Source organism: Acomys minous, assembly GCF_964271855.1.
Source record: "Acomys minous genome assembly, chromosome: 11".
Classification (NCBI taxonomy): Eukaryota; Metazoa; Chordata; class Mammalia; order Rodentia; family Muridae; genus Acomys; species Acomys minous.
In genome coordinates this window covers 9,210,669-9,226,371 of record NC_140492.1, presented here as the reverse complement: position 1 = coordinate 9,226,371, position 15,703 = coordinate 9,210,669, and the positions used below count along the sequence as shown (strand labels likewise).

Sequence of the window (15,703 nt, the reverse complement as noted above, 5' to 3'; positions counted from 1 at the left end):
TTTTCATAGATTCCTCATGTTATTAGTTATTAGAGAACTTTGTACATTCTATTTGGGTAAAATTAATGTTTTTTTTTCTACCTGTACTGAGGAGAGGCCCCCTTATGTCTGATCAAATTTGTATACTTTTTTTCTTTCTCTTTTCTTTTCTTATCTTTTCTTTCATTCTTTTATTTGTTTTACTGGGATTCTCTGTGTATTCTTGGCTGTCCTGAACTCTCTTTGTATACCAGGTTGGCTTTGAACTCACAGTAATATTAGCCTGAATCTGCCTCACTGAGTGTGGGGATTACAGGAGTGCAACACCATGCCCAAACTCAAGTCCAATTTGTATTGTCTATAACCTCTAGGATGGGTAGCTATGCTCTTGAGTACAGTGGACCTACTCAGCGCCACATCCCTAAGGAAACTGACTCTTCACATGCTGTAGTGCTTACAGGCAAACATCTCTTTAATTAAAAGTAGGAATTAGTGTTCTCTTTCTCACTTCATGTTGGGATTTTGTCGTGCTTGAGCTTGCTGTCACAACTACTTTGAGTTTATACATTTAACTGGCCTTCTCAATCCATTATCCCTTCATATGTTCTTGATTTACTCCTCAACCTCCCCACAATGTGTGTGTGTGTGTGTGTGTGTGTGTGTGTGTGTGTGTGTGTGTGTGTGTGTGTGTGTAAAACCTTTTTGGGGCTGGTTATTCCATAGTCTCATTTTGTACATTGTGACCAGTTTTGGATCTCTGTAATAATCACTATCTACTGTAAATAGGCATGCAAATAGGTATATCTCTGGCAAAACTTAAGAGGTGCACTAATCCATGGGTATAGGAATATCATTTAATAGGAATACTATTTAGTACAACACTCCCCCTTGGATCTAAGAGCTGTCTACCCCCGGGCCCTTGACAGAGATGCCTGGTACTGCTAGCATCTTTGAAATGAAACTTAAATTCAATCTGAAAGGAGTTGATTACACCCAACCTTTTCTTGTGCCTATTACAGATGGGCATGTGGATTGACAGACCAGCTACTTTTTAGATCATAGAGCTTGTAGTTAGTGAAAATCAATAAAGTATTTTCTCTTCCAGTAGTGCACATAACATTTTACAACATTAAGAAAGCTCAGTGGTCGGGATGTAGCGTCCAGGTCAGTGCAAGCTTGAGTTCACCAGCATCTGACTCAACTATGTACCAGCAACAGGGTCTTACTGTCAGGTTCTGGAATTAAAAACAATACTAGCAATAGCATGTAATATTTTCGTGTCTATGGGATCCTATTAATCAAGAATTAAAAAAGAAGTAACCTATTCCTGGCATTTGGCTTTCATTTGTTAGCTTGTGGTGTCTACTATGGGTATTGTTGGTCCACTCTAAAGTAACTCAGTTTTGGAAAAAGAATGTATGTATGTATGTATGTATGTATGTATGTATGTAATTACCATGTTTGTTGTTAATAATTTTGTAGATATCAAGATATTAGTAACATGCCATGTGCATGTGTACAGAATATGGATATGCAAACTTCTACAGCATCACGCAGATTTCCATAAAATTTACTTATAAGGCTCTAGTGTTAATTATCCTTCCTTTCTTGCATTCTCATCCACCAACATACTTAACCTTTTTCACTTAAGTATAACTTTTACCCCTTAATACCACAGCATTCTATCTCAACTCCTTTGAGAGCACCCCTCACAGACACATGCATACGGGCCTTTACTAATATATTGATATCTACAAGGCCATAGCAACAAAAGCATGGTACTGACATTAAAAATAGATGAATTGATCAGCGAAATGTGAAAAACTATAATAAATATATTTACTACTGCAGGTAAGTACTTTAGGAAATAACTTAGGACTTAAATGCAATAACATATAAATGTGACATTAGGAAACTAAAACGCTCTGTATAGAAAACAACACCATCATTCAAGTAAAGAAGCTCCATCAATTACAGGTAAAGCTCTAACTTCCATACATCAATAGTAAGGTTAGATTCTAGAATATGAAAAGAATTCAGAAACCTAACCTTAAGAAGACAAAGAAACTAGTTATTAGGTAGAGGATTGAACTAAACAGGCTTCTTTCAAATGATGAAATATAAATAACAGAGAAGCTTTTAAAATATTTTTTCTTAATTATTTGGTTTATATCGTGGATGTATCACCCGTCCCCCTGACATTCCCTCCTTCTTTCCTCCTCCCCTACTCTCCACACGTACACACACACACACACACACACACACACACACACACACCCCAGTATGTCAAGCTGCATCAGGACACAGGGCATCCCCTTTCCCGGTGGCCCAGAGATGCAGCCCCACCAGGGGAAAAGCAACAAAAAAGCAGGCAACAGAGTCTACGTCACATACAGCCCCTACTTCCCTCACAAGGACATCCACATGATGACTGAGCTGCCCATCAGCTACATTTGTGCAGAGGGCCCAGGTCCAGTTTATGCATGGTCCCAGGCTGGAGCCCCAGCTTCCACAGCACTGCTCCCCAGCCCTGGATAGCTGGCTCTGTCTAACCTCCTGTCACCTCTGAGTCTTCTATCCTTCCCCTCACTCTTCCCCAAGACTCACTGAGCTCCATTCACTATTTGGCTGTGGGTCTACACACGCCATTCCATCAGCTGCATGGGAGACAGCCAACACCTGGTACTATCGACAATACTCGGCTGTGCTTGTGGATGGGAGCCTAGAACTTGCTACACTCTGAGTGGCCCCACCCAAGCAGCTGATGGGAGCACATGTGGGGAAACATTTTTCTAAATATTATCATTAGTCACCAGAGAGATACAAGTAAAAACTACTTTGCAATTTCTTCTTCCCTCAGTCAACACAGCTTAAATGAAAAACACAACTGACTAAAACTGCTGGTGTGAATATGGAAAAAAGGAAATATTTATTTGTAGTTGTTGAGAGTATAAACTGGTCCAGCCACTGTGGAAAATGGTTTGGAGTTTACTGATTTAAAAAAATAAGAAGGAAACAAACAAAACCTAGAACTGGATTTCCTACAGGTTCCAGTTCTACCACGTACACAAAGGTCTCTATACCCTACTAAATCTGTTTGTCCAATCACTGCTGCTCTATATAATATATCGAGGAAACAGAGACGACCTTGGTGTCCACCTAAAGATAAATGTATATTAAGACAATGTCACATTTACACAATTGAACATAACACAACTGTTAAGAAAGGTGAAAATGGCAGTTGAGTAGATAGATGAAGATGGAGCGGTTAGTTAACTGGGACCTAAAAGTCAAATGTCATGTATTTGGTAGGCGTTAGCTTTGGATCTTCAAATATGCATTCTCTTCGGAATACCCCATAGAATGTTATAAAAGTTTTGTGGATTGAGGTTTATTCCTTTTATTTACAGTTTTGTATGGTTTCAGATTAAGGCACTTTCCTCTTAGATATATACATATGACTGGGTTCATTATGTAATTATCACAGTTATACCACTGACAATATTTGTGGTTCAAAAGAACTTCAGGTTTAACACTGTAAAATCAGAGATAACTCACAAGAAAATGTCCAATAGCTATGCTTATAATGATGTCACCTCATTTACAGAGAGCTGTCCTTGACTCAAACTCTCTAAATGCTTAACTATGTGTATTTTATTTTATATAACATATTTGGTGAATTTATGAAAGGTTTGAAGTTTACTTCTTTCATTGATGTTTTTATACCTTTCAAACTAATACTCCCTCCATCAGCTACAGACTGAGACAGAGCGTGCATGTCTAGTTTGGTCTATCTGAAGGAGTCTATACAGCTGTGTTTGATTATTTGTTTTTCTTTAAAGGACTATAGTAAAATTCCATCTAAATATTTGTGACTGCTATGTATGTATATTCTGAAGCACAGGCTGACACTCATCCATAGAATTTCAGTTAGTAGGTACCTATATGTGGATATCTATTTGTACATACATACATACATACATACATACATACATAAATACATACACACATACGTATGTATGTATATATACATTCATGAATGCATTTTGTGTCAAGTATGTAGGTGATGTAAGCACAAATGGGTTTCAGTAGATGATAAATATGTGGCAATGAAAATGAGCACACTCCATTATGTCCTTTGCTCTATCTACCAACTGTATTCCCATGAGATCGGCTTTCTCATGGAACATGGAGCTAGGTCTACAATAACGAAGGCCTTGTAATCCTCATGTATCCTACCACTGTAACACTTGAATCTAGTGAAGAATACACTCAAATATTTACTTGTGTTCTGGGGATATTAACCAGTCCTCATGATTGCAGAGCAAGTAGTTGTATACGTAACTTTAGCTAAACTCAAAAAGTTGTATGTATATGGTTTTTATGCAAGCTAACTTGACCAGGATTTCAAAATAAATGGATAAATACTTACCTTGGTTCTCCATCAACCATAATTATCTTTCAGAGTTACACCTACAAGATTCTCACGTGGGCTTTCAAAGGGAAATACATAGCACCTATACTTTATGCATATAAATAGTCTTAATTTTCTTTTATTTTAAAAGCAAGAGGTAATAAAACAGAATAGAATTTCTTTGAGTATGTGCATGTGTGTGAACATATGTATGTATGTGTGTATGTATGTATGTATGTACATACATTTTGTGTATGCATGCATAGGGTGAAAGTACAAATTTGTCTCAGTAGATAATGAATATGTTAGGATCCCAAAAGAACACATTATGACATGTTTTTGTTCTCCCTATCAATGGTATTCCTATGTGACTGGCTTTCTCATAGAACATGTAGCTAGACTGACCATTAGTAAGTTGTTGTAACTCTCATGTACCATGCTTAGTAATAAATCCAAGCACATTAACTTAAGGTGGCAACTCCCCACTTGGTAACAAAACATAACCAATTATTATCTTATTATTCATGAGACATATTTAAGAAATATAATCCTCAAGATAAGATTAAAATAAAATAACAGAGGAAGGAAAAACAGAACTTCTCTGGTGTAATGAAAACCCAAGATACGTACAAAGAAGAAAATAATGTAATGATTTATATCACCATAGAAAAGTAAATAGAGGCCTGAAAATTATATCATATGTATTATTTGACCATGGGATCCTGAGGAAGGAGCACAATTATCTCAGCTATGCAGCCTTCTATGTCCAGTAAATCAAAAAAATCATGATGTTTTCAGAAGCACAATGCCTGTGGTTTCCCTAACAACAACTCAGGTGTATAAAAGGCCCTTGGCAGATGGTGACACCCAGATTCAAGGAACCTACTTCTTGTCGTCCTCTGAACACTCCACTCCTGACAACATGTGTTACTATGGTGGATACTATGGAGGCCTGGGCTGTGGCTATGGTGGCCTAGGCTACGGCTATGGCTGTGGCTATGGCTGTGGCTATGGCTATGGTGGCGATGGTGGCTATGGTGGTTATGGTTATGGCTGCTGCCGCCCTCTGTGCTGTAGAAGGTACTGGTCCTATGGCTTCTACTGAGGAGATTCTGCAACTGTTCACTCCAACTTTCTCCACTTCAGATGTTCTTAAATATCTCCATATATTCCAGCCTTCATTTGAAGTGAAATGCAACAGACCCAGCCTATTCCTCCTCTTTAATTTGATCACATAAGTATTTGCAGCAAAGCTCTTCATTATCATCACAATACCCTGTAAAATGTGATGTTTTCATCATCTGCCATTCTGTGAATATATATGCATAATTTAAAATAAAGTAATTCTGTGAAAATACTTTTTTCTTACTGCTTTACTAAATCTGAGATGTATGTTTGTGACTTCGTGTCTGTTTGGTTATAAATGTGTGATTGTGAATAAATGTGAGAGAAGCAAAGGAGAATGAAGAAAAACAAGAGGGGAGAGAAGGGAACTTTGCCCACTGACATTCCTCTGCGGGTGGCATCTGATTTTCTTCACATTCCAGTTACTGTGATGCCATAATGAATTGGGGAGTGTGGACATTTCTCTGACAATGGGTCCTTTTGTATGCTACTTAGTTATGGAGAATTAAAAACAGGTAAATTCCTGAAATGTCTTGCAATCTCCACAACACTTTAAATAATGAGTGTCCCACCATGCAAACTAGTATAACCACTTTGGAAATCTATCTGGTGCTATCTCACAAAACTGGGAATAGGGCTTCCGCAAGACCCAGCTATTCTACTCCTTGGAATATACCCAGAAGATGCTCCAGCACACAACAAGAAAATTTGCTCAACCATGTTCATAGCAGCCTATTCATAATAGCCAGATCATGGAAACAACCTAAGTGTCCCTCTATTAGAAGAATGGATTAAAAAAAACTGTGGTACATATACACTATGGAATACTACTCAGCTATTAAAAACAAGGAATTCCCGAAATTTGTGGACAAATGGATTGAACTAGAAATGATCATAATGAGTGAGTTAACCTAGAAGCAGAAAGACTCAAATGATATATACTCACTTATATCTGCATACTAGCCCAAGGGGCATGTCCCACGAAAGCCTTCACTTACCAGGAAACTGAGACAGAGGGGAGGACATTCTAGTGGGACTCTAGATGAGAAAAGCATGGGAGAATAGCAAAGTAGAAGGACCCAGAGGGTCCTAGAAACCTACAAGAAGAACATTATGATAGGCAGATTTAGGCCCAGGGTTCCCGCTCAAACTATGGCACCAGCCAAGGACAATACAGGCCGTAAACTTTAAACCCCTACCCAGATCTAGCCAATGGACAGGACATTCTCCACAGTTGAGTGGAGGGTGGGGGTCTGACTTTCACATGTACTCTGGTGCCCCATATTTGACCATGTCCCCTGAATGGGGAGACCTGGTGGCACTCAGAGGAAGGATAGCAGCCTACCAAGAAGAGACTTGATACCCTATGAGCATATACAGGGGGAGGAGGTCCCCCTCAGTCACAGTCATAGGGGAGCGGAGTAAGGGGAAAATGGGAGGGAGGGAGGAATGGGAGAATACAAGGGAGGGTATAACCATTGAGACGTAATATGAATAAATTAATAAAATAAAATTTAAAAAAAGAAAAGAAAAAATAAATACATAATGAGTGTCGATGTACACATTCTCACTGTGTATAGGATTCCCTTTAATCCACATGTTCTCTAAGAGCCATTTTCTTCCTAATATCCCTTTCCTTAACATATATAGGATAATCTCAATGTGAATTTGGATTACAATGTAGAATGTCAACCTTTGGTCATCTGTAGAATTTGTTTAGGAAAAAATATTTATGATGATTATCTAATTATTTTAATATCAGTTAACTTCCTTACACTTGTTTACTTACAGATATCTCACGTGTATTTTTGTTTTCCCTCCTGGTTTTGTTTAGAATAGTGTGTGTATTGTCCTGTTTGCAGAACTCTTTAGATGGACATAAGACTTTTCTATTTTTTTTTCTGATGCTTGAGCTTCTGAATTCATACCCAACATTTTATGAGAATAAGCAAAGAATTTTTTGCACCTTTTATTCTTTTTTAATTGTTTTTTAGAGAATCTCATATATTTGGATAAAATTCACATGTTTTCGCTTGTATTCTGAGACTTGACCACATTTTGCTCAGGGAACTTTCTGGCCTCTTTTTTTTTTCTTCTTGAACTCATCAGGTGCCATTTATGATGCCTATATTCTCTAGGACGGGTAGTGATCACCTGTGGCATAGATGACCTAACCAGGGCCACACCCCTAAGGACACTGACTCTTCACCTCCTGACAGTTATCAAATACCAATAGTTCCTTGCTTAAAAATAGGAATGTGTGACCACCTGACACCATGTTGGAAATTTTACTGGCTTCAGCTTGCACAGGTCTTGTGCATGCTGTCACAACCTGTCTGAGTTCATAAACACAGATGCCTGCTATGTCTGGAAAACACTGTTTACTTGTATTCATCCATTGTTTCCTCAAGTAGATATGAGGATACCTCTGCCTTACTCTGTATATTGGCCAGTTTGGGATGTCTGTAATAACAACCGTCTACTGCAACAATGCATGCCTCTGATCGAAGCTTAGAGCTTCTGAATCTACATTATAACACTATTGTGAAGAGTCTTAAGAAAGCCAAGTCTATTTGTCAGAACACTAACAGTAGCTTCACTATTAGACTCAATTTCATGTTTTTATCAAATAATGACTCCATGTTGGGTTTGATCTGTCATGCAGACCTCATTCAATCAGAATAGGGCAGATTACTCCCAATCTGTTATGTTACTCTTAAATCCGTGCATGTATATTGATAGTCCAGTCATTTTTCTTTAACCATAGAAACCAGAGTTAGTTAAAACTGATCATGTTGATTCCACCCAGCCCCAGTAGTGTGCATATTTCCATTCAACACTATGAAATCTATTCTATAGAGGTGAAGCTTTAGGGTTTGTACAAGCTTGAGTACTTTGTGTTCTGTGACTCAACTATGTCTTCCTCAATAGGGTTTTATTCTTATGTTCTAGAGAGTAAACAATAGCACTGAAAAAACCCTGCAGCAATTGGATGTCTATGCATCACTGCTGGCCCAGAATACTAAAAGGAGTATCCTTTTGCTGGCACTGGGAATTTTTGTTGTTGTTGTTGTTCTGCAGTGTGCACTGTGGGTCTTCTTATCCTGTTATAGGGTTAGTCTATTATAAGTATGGATAGAAATCAAGCTCCAGCAGAGGCAAGCAGATTTCCATATAACTTTCTGCTGAGTTCCTCAGTATTAGTTATCCTGCCTTTCCTGGATTCCCATCCACTGCCTTACTAAACTCTTCTTGTTTCATTATAACTTTTACCCCTAGATACAATGACATTCTATCTAAATTCCTTGAAAGCACTCATACAGACACATGCATGTTGCCCCATATGATTATCTTCACATCTAAAGAGCTAGAGGAATTAAACTTGCACGGCAAGGACATAAAATAGAAACAGTGAAACACAATCTGACAGAGTATAACACATGAGCTCAGTGTCACAGGAAAGACTTCAGGGAAAGAACCCCAGTAACTCAAGACAAAGGCTCAACAACATATAAACGTGACCTCACAAAACTAAAACTCTCTATAGTAAAGAACATCGCCATTCAAGGAAAAGCTGCCCTAAATGATCAGAAACAGCATTAACTTCTATACATCTGAGAGAAGGTTAATATCTAGAATAAAGAAAGAATTATAATAACTAAACATCCAGGAAGAAAACTACCTAAGTATTAAATAGACAGAACTATACAGGTGTCTCTTAAATGATGAAAAATAAGTGCTTGAGAGATATTTTTAAATGGTTCAACATCTTAGACAACAGAAAAACACAGCCCAAAACTACTTTGAGGTTTCTTCTGACCTCAGTCAGAATGGCTGAAAATGCACAGACCAAACAAATGCTCATGTAGATTTGGAGAAAGGAAACACATTTGCACGTAAAGAACTACAAGCAGGTACAGCCACTGCAGAAATTGGTGTAGAGTTTCTTTTGAAAAAAAAAAAACCCTATAAATATGTTTAATACGTAATCCAGTTCTGCCCTGATTAGGAACATACACAAAGGTCTCTATGCCCTGCAATACGTGCTTATCCATGATCATTGCCGCTCCATCCAACGTATCCAGGAAACGGAAGCAGCCCTGATGTCCGTCCACAGATAAAGGCAGCCTGGGGAGTCAAGGACACCACAAGAAGATCCACAGCGTAAACTAACCTGGGTCCACAAGTGCTCACAGAGACTGAACCACCAACCAAAATCCTTGCCTGGGCAGGACCTAGACCCCCTGCATATTGGGGGTCCCCTAACAACAACAGAGCCATCTCTCTTTGTTTCCTGCCTTTGGATTACATTCCCCCTTGCTGTGCTGCCTTGTCTGTGGGAGAGGATGCACTTAGTCTTGCTGTGATTTAAGGTGCCATGGTCAGTTGGTACCCCTTCAGTGCCCCCCCCTTCTCTGACAAGAAGGAGACGCAGGAATGGAGTAGAGGGAATGAGGGTGAGCCTGATAGGAGAGGAGGGAGGGGACTGGTTCATGCTGTAAAATACTGTGTTATGTTTACACAATGGAACACAATCCAGCTCTTGACAAAAGTGAATTGTGAAAATCGGACCTGAATGGACGAAGGTGGAACAGCGAGTTAATTCAGACCTAAGAGCCAATGTCACGTGACTTGTATCTTGTAGATTCTGGACTTCAGTCTACAAATACCTGTTCCCTTTGCAATACTTTTTTGCAATGTCACAGTAGGTTTGTGGGTACAAATATGTGTGTATACATATATATGTGTATGTATGTGTGCATATATAAATATTTCTTTCATTTAAATTTTGTGTATGGTTCCAGATGCAGGCACTTCATCATATTTCTATACATAAGACTGTTTTCTTTGCCAACAATGGTGATGCACACCTTTAACTGCAGCACTAGGGAGGTAGAAGCAAAAAGGATCTCTGAGTTTGGAGCTAGCCAGTTTTACAAAGTGAATTCCATGGCATCCAATGTTCTCTTACACACACACACAAAAAAAAAAAACCCTCCCTCAAAAGATGCCAAAAATGAATTTACTAGTTTAACTTTCTAAGAATCATAACTATGCCACTGACAGTACCTGTGGGTCCAAAGAATTTCAGGTTTGACAATGCAAAGTCAGGGGGAAATCTTTCCACGAAATTGTCCATTTGCCATGATGTCATATAATTTATATAGACTTGTCTCTTTGTCAAACTCCCCAACTTAATCTGTAATCACAAATCTTTTATACAACATGTATTTTGGTAAATGTGTGAAAAGCTCAAAGTTTAAATCTTAGAAAGATGGCTTTTCACCTTTCACATCAATATATTCTCTCCATCAGCTACGAACTAAGATGAAGAACACAGGATTATTTGGTCTTATTTTTAAAGAGTCCATACAATTGTTCTGTTTTGCTTTTTGACATTTGTTTTCTTTTGTTTTTTGAGTGAGGTATATGGGGCATTCTATCTACATGTGTGTGCAGGATATGTATGCATAGTCTGAAGCATACTCTGGCAATTGTTCATAAGATTTCAGTTAGTAGGTGTGTGTATATTCATATGTTTCATATATGTATGTTCATGTGTCTCTGTGTGTATATATGTACGTATGCACATAAGTATGTGAATGTGCCCATACATGTATGCATGTGTGTATGTATGCATGTATGTATGTAGGCAGGTATTTTTGTGTCATGTCTGTGTGTGGTGTTAGCACACAGGTATTTGTGTAAATGAATGCATGTGTGTAGTTGCAAAATGAGCACACTGTGTTATGCCTTTTGCTCTATCTGCCAACTGTATTCCCATGAGATTGGCTTCTCCAGTGGAACAATTTCATAGGCTAACAATCGTACGTCATAGCAATCCTCCTGTATTCTACATTTGTAGCACTGGGGTATAGAATGTGAATATGCCCATCATTTTATTTTGGTTGTGTGGATTTTTAAATGCCCTCATGCTTGTATAACAAGTATTCTTACCCACTGATGAATTTCCCCAGGTATTGAGTAAACTCAGAAAGTTACATGATTATGGTTCCTCTGCAAAGCTAACTTGACCATGACTAAAAAAGAAGTTTACAAATAACTTGGCTCACCCCCTCAACCATAATCCTTTTCACAGTAACATCTACAAGACCTTTACATGGTCTTTCAATAGGAAACACATGACACATAATTTATGCATGTAAATGCTCTTATATGTTCTGTTGATTTCATAGGCAAGATGTAATGAAACAAAGTCCTTATCAATAAATTCAAGCACATTGACAAAGATTAAACCTACCCACAATGTAACAAAGGAATAATAAGCCAAAAATAAGCTTATTGTTCATGAGAAATAATCAAGAGACATAATCCTCAAGATAAGATTCATTTTACAAATAACAAAAAACAGAATAAAAACCTGATATTGTGTGTAGATAATAAAAATCCAACATATTTTAAAAGAAAAACTGTGTAATAATTTCTGTCATCCGGCAAAATTATGGTCCACATTAAATAAACTACATGGTGAATAACCTAGATGCCTGAAACTTATATCAAGTAGATTATTTGACCATGGGATACTGAGAAAGGAAGACAATTATCTCAGCTATGCAGCCTTGTGTGTCCAGTAAATCACAACACTCGTGATGTTTTCAGAAGCACATCGCAGAAATGTGAGACACTGCAATGCCTGTGGTTTCCCCAACAACATCCCAGGTGTATAAAAGGCCCTTGGCAGATGGTGACACCCAGACTCAAGGAACCTACTGCTTGTCTTCCTCTGAACACTCCACTCCCAACAACATGTGTTACTACGGTGGATACTATGGTGGCCTGGGCTGTGGCTATGGTGGCCTAGGCTATGGCTATGGCTGTGGCTATGGCTGCGGCTGTGGCTATGGCTATGGTGGCTATGGTGGCTATGGTGGCTATGGTTATGGCTGCTGCCGCCCACTCTGCTGTAGAAGATACTGGTCCTATGGCTTCTACTGAGGAGATTTGCTGCTCATGCCATCTTTCTCCACTTTAAATGTTCTTAAATAAGCATGTTAAACCCAGTTTTAATTTAAAATCCTCGAGGAATAGTGAATCAAAACAACATGCTCACCCCATCCCTCCTCTTCAATTTGATTAAATAAATATTTGCAGCAAAGCACTTCATTGTCCTCACAATTCCTTGTAAAATGTCATCTGTTTGCATCGCTTCCCATTGTGTGGTTATATGTATGCTTTTAAATAAAGTATTTCCTTGAAAGCACATTTCTGTTTTTATTTAACTAAATGCGATTTGTATGTTTGTGAATTTATTCTGTTTGGTTGTAAATGTGAGACTTTTTGTGAACAAGTGTGAGAGTAGTAAGTGGAGAAAAAAAGAAAGAAAGAAAGAAAGAAAGAAAGAAAGAAAGAAAGAAAGAAAGAAAGAAAGAAAGGAAGGAAGGAAGAGAGAAAGAAAGAGAGAGAGAAAGAGAGAGAGAAAGGAAGGAAGGAAGGAAGGAAGGAAGGAAGGAAGGAAGAAAGGGAGGAGAAACATTACCTTTACCATTCTTTGATTGGTAGACAGTTCTGTTATCTTCATATTGAGGCAATTGTGATGCCATGATGAGTTTGTGAGTATGGGTATTTCTCTGACCTCAAATTCTTCTGTATGGTACTTAAATTTGAAGAACTAACAGAAAGTAGTTCTGTAAATATCCTGTAATCTCCACCCTGAGACCCACAATGAGGGTCACAATACACATTCTCACTGTACAGACTTCTCCTTACTTCATGGGTCCACTAACATCCACTGTCTTTCTAAAGTCTATTTTATTATTAACTATAGGGAACAATCTCATTGTGATTTTAACTTATTACTTTGATAATTCACCTTTGGTCTCTTTTTTTTACTATCTTTTTTATTGATAATATTCATATTACATCTCAATTGTTTTCCCATCCCTTCTATTCTCCCATTCCTCTCTCCCTTCCATTTTCACCCTATTCCCCTCCACTATGACTGTGACGAAGGAGGACCTCCTACTGCTGTGTATGATCCTAGGGTATCAAGTCTCTTCTTGGTAGCCTGCTATCCTACCTCTGAGTGACACCAGGCCTCCCCATTAAGGGGATGTGGTCAAATATAGGGCACCAGAGTTCATGTGAAAGTCAGTCCCCACTCTCCACTTAACTGTGGAGAATGTCCTGTCAAGTGGCTGGATCTGGATAGGAATTTGATGCTTACTGCATGCATTATCCTTGGTTGGTGCCATGGCTTGAGCAGAATCCCTGTGCCGAGATCTGCCCATCATAATGTTCTTCTTGTAGGTTTCTAGGATCCTCTGGATCCTTCTATTTCCCCATTTTCCCATGCTTCTCTCACCTAGAGTCCCAATAGGATGTCCTCCCCTCTGTCCCACTTTCCTGGTAAGTGAAGACTTTCATGGGACATGCCCCTTGGCCTAGTGTCCAGATATAAGTGAGTATATATACAGGTATCTCTGAAATGATGAAAAGTAAATGCTTGAGAAACATGGTTTAAACAGCCAGCATCTTTGACAACAGGAAAATGCAGCCCAAAAGTACTTGGAGATTTCTTCTACCCTCAGTCAGAATGGCTAAGATGAAATGCACAGGTGATTGCAATGCTAGTATGTATTTTGAGATAGGTAAACATTTATTTGAAGTTGATGGGAATACAAACTGGTGCAGCCATTATGAAAATATGTGTTGATCTTCCTCAGGAAAGAAAAACAGATCTTAGATCCACTACATGTTATATGATACAGCAACGCCATGCTTGTACATATACATAAATATCACTATATCCTATAATGCTTGCATACCCATGATGATTGCTACTCTATTCAGTATATCCAGGAAACAAAGATAGTCCTTATGTCCAACTAAATATTAATGCATATTAAAATTGCTATGTTTACACAAGAGAACATAATCCAACTGTTAAGAAATTATGAAATAACAAGGCATGGTTGATCATAACTGTAATCCAAGCACTCAAGGAGACTGAGGCAAGTGGATCTCTATGAGTTCGAAGCCAGTCTGGTCCACAAAAGAGTCCAGGATAACCAAGGCTACACAGAGAAACACTTTATTGAAAATAAAAGAGAGAAAGAAAGGAAAGAAAGAAGAAAGGGGAAAAAAGGAAAAAAATGAGATAACAAAAAGTGAAAATTATGAAATTGTGAAAATTGCAGCTGAATACGTAGAGATGGACCTTTGAGTTAATGTAGACCTAAAAGTCAAATGTCACATATTTTGTATTTTGTAGATGTTAGATTTGAATCCTCACATATGCATTTCTTTGCAATACCCATGTAAGATCATAGTAGTTTTGTAGATTCAAGCTTATGTTTATTTCTTTCATTTAAATTTTTATATGTGGTTTCCAATGCAGCAAATTTCTTCATATTTATAGAGAGAAGGCTGGTTTTGTAAGGGACATAAGGTTGCACACCTATAATTTCAGCACTTGGGAAAGAGAAGCCCGTGGATCCCTATGAGTTTCAGGCCAGCCTGGTCTACAATGGTAGTCCTAATCCAGCCAGGGCTCTGTTACACAGAGGAATTCTTCTAGAAAAAAAACAAAGAAATAAACCACCCCTCCACCAAAAAAGAAAGAAAAGACTGGCTTTTCTATCTAAGAATAACAATTATACTACTGACAATGTTTGTGGGTCCAAAGCATTTCAAGTTAGACACTGGAAAACCAGAGGGAAATCTTTTCATGAAATTGTCCAAAACCGACATTTACCATGTCACCTCATTTACATAAGCTTGTCTCTTTGTCAAACTCCCTAAATAAACACATAGCTACAATTATTTTAGTTTGTACAACATGTGCTTTGGTAAATTTGTGAAAAGTTCACAGTTTTAATCTTTCAATGATGCTTTTTCCTTTCATACTAATACTCTCTTCATCAGTGATAAACTGAGACAAAGTGCACATGGTAAAATTGTTTTTTGCTTATTTTTTTCATTTATTTTGTTTTGTTTTTGACCAAAGTATACTGACGATGACATATAAAGTTGTTTACATCCTATGTATGCATATTCTGAAAATTACTCACTGAATTTCTATTAGGAATATATATATATATATATATGCATAAGTTTTGTATGTGTACATGCATGTATATATATATATATATATATATATATATATATATATATATATATATATATGCAGGAATGTAGGCGGGTACGTATTTTTTGGCATGTATA

The 15,703-nt window shown here is 37.9% G+C and overlaps 2 protein-coding genes and 1 long non-coding RNA gene across 3 annotated transcripts in view; 2 read left to right on the top strand and 1 right to left on the bottom strand.

Moving 5' to 3' along the window:
* Positions 1–15,703, bottom strand: part of LOC311608235 — a 379,567-nt gene that overhangs the window by 149,685 nt on the left and 214,179 nt on the right. The gene's annotated exons all lie outside the window — the stretch shown is intronic.
* Positions 5,268–5,750, top strand: LOC311608221 (keratin-associated protein 20-2-like). The gene has a single exon (XM_084800579.1). The coding sequence runs from the start codon at positions 5,316–5,318 to the stop codon at positions 5,496–5,498; it is 183 nt and encodes a 60-aa protein (XP_084656705.1). The 5' UTR covers positions 5,268–5,315; the 3' UTR covers positions 5,499–5,750.
* On the top strand, positions 12,219–12,638 carry LOC311608216 (keratin-associated protein 20-2-like). The gene has a single exon (XM_084800574.1). The coding sequence runs from the start codon at positions 12,287–12,289 to the stop codon at positions 12,473–12,475; it is 189 nt and encodes a 62-aa protein (XP_084656700.1). The 5' UTR covers positions 12,219–12,286; the 3' UTR covers positions 12,476–12,638.